Source organism: Daucus carota, chromosome 5 (assembly GCF_001625215.2).
Source record: "Daucus carota subsp. sativus chromosome 5, DH1 v3.0, whole genome shotgun sequence".
Taxonomy (NCBI): Eukaryota; Viridiplantae; Streptophyta; class Magnoliopsida; order Apiales; family Apiaceae; genus Daucus; species Daucus carota.
This window is the reverse complement of record NC_030385.2, coordinates 7,634,775-7,641,553: the sequence shown is the minus strand read 5'-3', so window position 1 is coordinate 7,641,553 and position 6,779 is coordinate 7,634,775. Positions and strand designations below refer to the sequence as shown.

The window sequence follows — 6,779 nt, the reverse complement described above, 5'->3', positions numbered from 1 at the left end:
AAAAAAATTACAGTAATCAAGATATAATTCTAGTGTATAACTTTGTTATAGCCTTATAGGGCGGTTTATGTGAGACTAGAATAAGTGTTATTGCTTAAAGTAAAGAAGTGAAGTAAAAGTTAGAAACAGGTTAAGACGTATACTTATAGGTGATTAAAGAGTTCGGAGAAAAAGCAGAAGTCATAAAACAAAAAATTTAGTGGATCTGTCTGTATCGTAGAAGCAGAAGCTGCTTCTAGCTTCTCTGTTTTTCTTGACCGTTTATCGAAATAAGTAGAATCACTTTTAAAAAGTTGAGAATATTAGTTTTTCTCTTACAACTTATACTTGTTTCACAGACATTTTATTAACTTATTTACTTGTCACTTCTAATCCACTTATTTAGTTTAAGTAAGAAGTTACATTCTTTTAAGCTAATCCAAACGAATCGTTTTCTCAACTATATATAAGTATTTCTCAACTTTTTACACAAATAATATGAACAAATACTTGCAACTTATAAATTCAGAAGCCGGGCATTTAAACTCCCACCAAACACTTTAAGTAAGAAGCACATAACTTATTTTAAGTTTTTATATTTGTTTCCTAAATGATTAGTCAGTTATAAGTTTTTAACTCATTTCTAACTTTTATTTTATTTTTTACTTAAATCAGAAATATTTAATTTACCCAAATAGCCCCACAATATCCTAAATTATAATTAAAACAATATGGGCCAAATATGGGCTGGGCTTGTAATAATAAATCGTAACCATACAACCAAACAGACCCAAAAGTGTCTTGTAGGCTGCCCATATAAAACGTATGGACCGATCAATCCGAACCTTAGTGACTTCAAAAAGTTAAATGAAACCACCTGGTCAGTCCAATAGCGAGAGCAGCTCGGATCGATTCAGAAGGAGCAGGTCAACTGGTCAAGTCCTGTAATCTGAATCGTGTGGTCTGTTCACTGTTGTTGTGTAATGGGTGGCAAGGGAATAGTGTGCGTGACCGGGGCAGGAGGATACGTGGCATCATGGCTAGTCAAGCTTCTTCTCTCTAACAATTACACCGTCCATGCCACTGTTAGAAACCCTGGTTCGTTTGCTTCTTAATACTTTCTTCTCTATATATTGTTTGACTCGTTATATTGTCATGTTCAATTGCTATTTGACTTGAGCGAATATTTTAGTTTAACATCTCCGAGTAAGCATATTATTAGTGGCTACGTGATTGTGTGATCAAATTGGAAATATGAAAAGATTATGACAAAGGTTGGTTTTGAGTTCTTGATGGTCATTTTATTTCTCTCATCTCTTATACTTCCTGCTACAAATTCAAAGTGTTAGACTGCAACCGGCTTTGTGCCGATATTCGGGCTATCTTCGATCCTAAGCTGACTTCATTTGGGAGATTCATTATTGGAAGAAACAATAATCTCTTTGTAAACACCTCTTATTATCAATTATGTTTTCATTATTGTTTCCAATTGTTTCTCGCAAACAAAAACAAGAGAGGACAACTCTTATCAAACACGTCATGGGCGAGACCAAGTATTTCTATGGAAAATGCAGGCGGGGAAGGTTGAAACAGGAAGTAGACTATTAATAATTAATAATAGGGACACAGATTGTTATTGACTTTAGTTAATAGAGGATTTATTGGTTTGAATCTGAGTTCTTGCATCTTCTTCTAATCCCATTTTAGTCTGTCAGTGCTAGAGCATCTTGTTAGTGTTTATTGTGTGTTAGTTACAACAATGATTGGGCCAAGGTTGAATTAAGGGTCGTGTCATTTTTTATCCCCAACACTGAAAGACAGAATCAAATGTCATTTGAAGGTGTGAGATTAGTTATTGGTGTCCACTACACCATGGGTAAAGCTTAATTGGTTTTGATCCCTTTTTGATTATTAGCTTACGAGGCCCATCCTATCACCACAAATTCAATTGATGTGCTTGAGTTTTATTTTTTTATGGTCAATTAATGATTTTATAATGGCCATCTCTTATTATCGTGCGTAGTGAGTAATCTGCTAGGCTAAGTCTATATTTGTTAGAGCAAGTCCATTGTTAAATGCAAAATGGCTATTGCTATTGCTATAATATAACACCAAAAAGTTAATTTTAATGTTAGAGTAGAACTTTGTAGTTATCAATATTCTCTCATCTATAGTAACCTGTAGAAAGTATGATCCATTTCCTGTTGCATATATATATATATATATATCTTTGGTTGCAAATCTGGAACCAACAATGCATTTATGCAACTCTTCATTTAATTATGCAATTGCAATTGCTTTAGAGTGGTCAATCCTTGTTTATTCATTCAAATCGTAGAATTGCAATCAAATATAGCATAAAATTGGAGTTGGTTGAACTTAGTACGTAGTTTCTGGATTATTGTCAGGAATTGGCTATCTTAGTAGTAGTACTTGCTAATAAAGTTTTCAGGAATAGTGCTTAACAATGTAGCAGCAGTATTGTACTACAGTACTTAAGTGTTGAACTTATGAATAACACTCGTACACTTTAGTAAGGGCAGTAGTGTCATTTCATTACTAGAAGTTAGCTACTTAGCAATAGACCACTAGAGTATTAAACTTATGAATAACAATTATGTTGTATTTTATATTTACTAATTTCGGGAGATTTCATGGGTTTCACAATCAACTACTACCGACAATAGTTACGCGCAAATGATAATATGCTCACATGCTTAACTTTGAGTAAATTACAATTTCAGAAGTTATATAGTCTTATCCAAACTGCCTGAATTTATTTTGTAGATGATGCAAAAAATAGTCACCTGAAGAAACTTGAAGAATCATCTGATAGACTAAAACTCTTCAAGGCAGATTTGTTAAATTATGACTCTATACTTATGGCTGTAAAAGGATGCAATGGAGTCTTTCATGTTGCCAGTCCAGTGCCCTCTAGCAGTGTACCAAATCCTGAGGTAAGATTAAATAGCTAACATGCTAATAAGTACATTATTTGGCCTTCCAAAAAAGCCTATAATAATCTAATTTTTTCATAGGGATCAATTTTTTTAATCAGTTTTTGTTTCATGAAGTCGACCATTACTAGTTGCAATGTTGCATAAATTCAAGTCAACTAAGTGTCCTCATTAAAATGAAACAAAACTGAATTTTAAGTCGTCAATTTTGGAAAATTAGTTATATGCTGAAAACGAATAGAATAATTTACTGTAAACTTTTATTGAATCTGGGACCTTCTACTCTTAGTTCTACACACATTCAACAAAAATAAGAAGCCTGCAAGTATGCAGTTTTTATTTTATATGGCACCTTATCATCTTCTAATCATAATCATTCAGGGATATTTACTTAATCGGTTAGAAGCAAGTATGTACTTGTTTCATATCATATTAAACATCTATTATTTGTGATGTTCTAAAGTGATCGTTGTCTTTCCCTCATTGTTAAAAATGGTTGAGGAATTGACGTGAAAATATAACAAAATTATGACTTAGGGCATATTAAAGGAAAGGACATGTGGGTTAAGTACGCTGTGACTCGGTACTATAGGGAGGTTCTACGAGTTGATCTGAATTTATTTAATTCTATATCATAAATAGATTATCTTAATATCATTTAACAACACAAAGAGTTTTAGTAATTATAATTACAAACATCCTGCAGATTTTTAGTCATTTAACAACACAAAGAGTTTTAGCATTTTCCCCCACCCTTGTAAAAATAGGTGACTCAGAATCCTGCTTTTTTATAGTGGGTTTCTTTTTCTTATGTTTGGTTGACAGTTTAATGTCATGTCCTATCTTGTTATTCTTTGGTCTGCCTCTACTTTTCTTATGCGTTGAACAAAAAGACCTTTACAAAATGTGACTGAGAGATTTTTTTTTCGATGTCTTGCCTTAAGTGCCGCTAAAGATTCTGACCTGGTGTCCAAAGATTCTACCATAGATCCATGTTGTTAGTACTTGTAGTATATTTACTGTATCTCATCCCTGATTCACCAATTTTTTAGCAATGTCAAATCCTTTAACATTAGTAGAACCGCGGAATACCTGCAGGATGACATAATTGCACTAGGATATGTACGAGCCTTTTTTTGTTTGAAAACTTCAATTGTAGCACTCATAAGATCGCTTCTTACATGTGTATTCATCATGCTGCGATTTTATGATGGCACCTTGCTCATTGCAAAAAGGACTTCCTTATTAAACAGCTAGTGTGAATAATTAAGCTAAAAAATACTCTCAGATGTTAACTATTATCCAGTCAATCACCTCATATAATCTATATGAAATGTGTTGCATAATGACTAACAATTCGTATAATCTACTATCTAACAGCTCTTCTGTAGGTTGAAATTGTCGAGCCTGCTGTAAAAGGTACACTGAATGTGCTCAAAGCATGTCTTGAAGCTGGTGTCAACCGAGTTGTGTATGTGTCATCTGGAGCTGCTATTATGCTGAACCCCAGCTGGCCTAGTGGAAAGGTGAAGGATGAGAGTTGTTGGTCTGATAAAGAATACTGCAAGGCAACCAATGTAATCAACTAAAATAACTCACCTTTGATTCTGTACACCTACATTACTTGCATTAATGTTGGAACAAATCTGAAGTTCTGTTCTTCAATAATATTTTGTTTCTCGTGTTCTGTTTATTCAGAACTGGTATTGCTATTCAAAAACAGAAGCAGAATCAGAGGCCTGGGAGTTTGCTAAAAAGAATGGGATAAATCTTGTAACTGTATGTCCAAATATGGTTTGGGGACCAATGCTGCAGTCCACAACGAATGCTAGTAGTATGGCTCTTGTTAAGCTTTTGAAAGGTACTTGCTGCTTCCAAAAGTATATTCTTTAGATATCAACTTGCTGTTACAAATTGTTCAATGTGTTGAAGCCTTTAAATTTCACAGATATGGTATGTTTTGGAGTTATAAGAGGAGAATGAAAATGATCTTTGTATGTGTACTAGAATAATATAATGATCAATCAGAAGTTTATCTGTGATCAACTCTAGATGTTTGCATCCTGAAAGTGGTATCAATAGTATAAATTGCTTGAGTTGAAACAAGAAATGACTAGCTACCTGCTGAAAAAAGGGATAGCAAACTTACTAAAGGGTGAATGAACTTAAATCCTGCCTATTTTTTATCTTCAATAACTGGCTTGCTGTGGGCACACATTTTAATCTTTTTATTTATTCTCCCATTTTATGTGCCTTATTAACCCTCTTTTTTCGAGGTAGCTATAGCTTGAGTAGTATCTTATACTATAAATTAAAACCTTTATAAACACTTCCAGGTAGTTTACAATTTCCCTATTTACACCGGAAGAGATGTAATTACTCTATTATAACTTGGCTCTGTTTACAAAGTGTGGTAACGAGGGGATTTGGGTAGCTACAGTGGGTGGGCAATTACTGCCAGTTAGCATTGACTGAAAATATTAAAAAAGGTTGTTTTATTGCTTCTAAGTGATAGATGAAGTTTGAAATTATAATAGCTTTATCTTAATAATCTTAATCACACAGAAAAGTGTGAACAACTGGAAAACAAGATGCGTTTGGTGGTGGATGTACGTGATGTAGCTGAATCACTTTTGATGGTATATGAGAAACCGGAAGCTGAAGGACGATACATATGCACGGCTCACACTGTCAGCACACAGGACTTGGTGGAGATGCTGAAGAGACTCTATCCTGACCACGAGTACCCAAAAAGGTGAAGAAAATGATAAAAGTTGCTCTTGATCTGTTTTTTAAATCACACCCTAAACACTATGTTTAGTGCTATGATTGGTTTTTATGGATGACTGGATGAGTAGTGAGAATACTTCACTTAAATCCTCATTCACTCTATGGTTAAAATGTCAGCTAATCCTCCTTTTGGCTCATTTGCAATGTAATATTGGCAGTTTTACTGGTGCAGCAGTTGGTGTGAATACTAGTTCAGAGAAACTTCAGACCCTCGGTTGGAGTTTCAGGCCACTTGAAGAAACTATTTCTGATTCCATCGAGAGCTACAAACAGGGTGGAATTCTGGATTAACTGATGGACTAATGATTTGCTATTATCTTTGACTGGTAGAAATAAATCCAAAATCGGATCTTTGTAAGTACTTGGTGAAGTTCTCAATGATTGCAATCAAGATTTTACTAAATATATGTAATTTTATTAGATTTGTTCTCTGCTGTCTCATTAGATATTTAAATTAAACGTTACTTTCCAATTTGAAAGAATTTGCATTCGGCTTTTTATTGACAGTGTCAAGGTTGATTATTCCGTAAATCCAGACTGCCGGATGTAGTTGCAGAATAAGGTGCCATTAGGTATTTTTGCCACTTGCCAACAACTTTTTACTAAAGATTAATTGTAGCACTAATGTTTGACTAGTTTAGAGTTGGAGGTGTTTTCCAATATTATTGGTCATTTGAAATTGTAGAAAATCAGATCTGCGTATGATTTTCTTATAATAGTTGCTATATTGGCTTGTGATATTTTAAAGAACTGTTATGTGTCTCATATGTATTTAACTACGTAATAACTGTAGACACATTTTGAACTCCAAATTTGTCAAATTATTAGGGGCTGTTTGGCTGAGCTTAAAATAAGTACTTCTTGCTAAAAGTGAAATAAGTGAAGTAGAAGTCATGAAACAAAAATTAGGAATCCTAACTTTTTATAAGTGCTTCTGGATTTTTTACACAAACGGTACGAATAAGTGCTTCTAACTTAAAACTCCAGAAGCGAAGCTTTTAAGCCGCGCCCAAACACCCACTATGTATCTCGTATCATATTTAACTTAGTTGA

General features: G+C 33.9%; 1 protein-coding gene across 2 annotated transcripts; it reads left to right on the top strand.

Annotated features, from left to right (window-relative positions):
- The first annotated feature begins 827 nt into the window (after window positions 1–827).
- On the top strand, window positions 828–6,466 carry LOC108220259 (cinnamoyl-CoA reductase 1). 2 transcript variants are annotated; one of them, XR_001806706.2, is made up of 7 exons: window positions 856–1,077; window positions 2,767–2,936; window positions 4,328–4,513; window positions 4,635–4,797; window positions 5,502–5,691; window positions 5,885–6,080; window positions 6,234–6,466. XR_001806706.2 is itself a non-coding variant. In XM_017393975.2 (6 exons), exons 1-6 carry the CDS (start codon window positions 963–965, stop codon window positions 6,015–6,017), a joined length of 957 nt encoding a protein of 318 aa, XP_017249464.1. In that variant the 5' UTR covers window positions 828–962; the 3' UTR covers window positions 6,018–6,226. The 2 variants fall into 2 exon arrangements, 1 of the variants encoding a protein (XP_017249464.1); XM_017393975.2 differs by lacking the exon at window positions 6,234–6,466 and having other exon boundaries at window positions 828–1,077; window positions 5,885–6,226.
- Window positions 6,467–6,779: the final 313 nt, after the last annotated feature.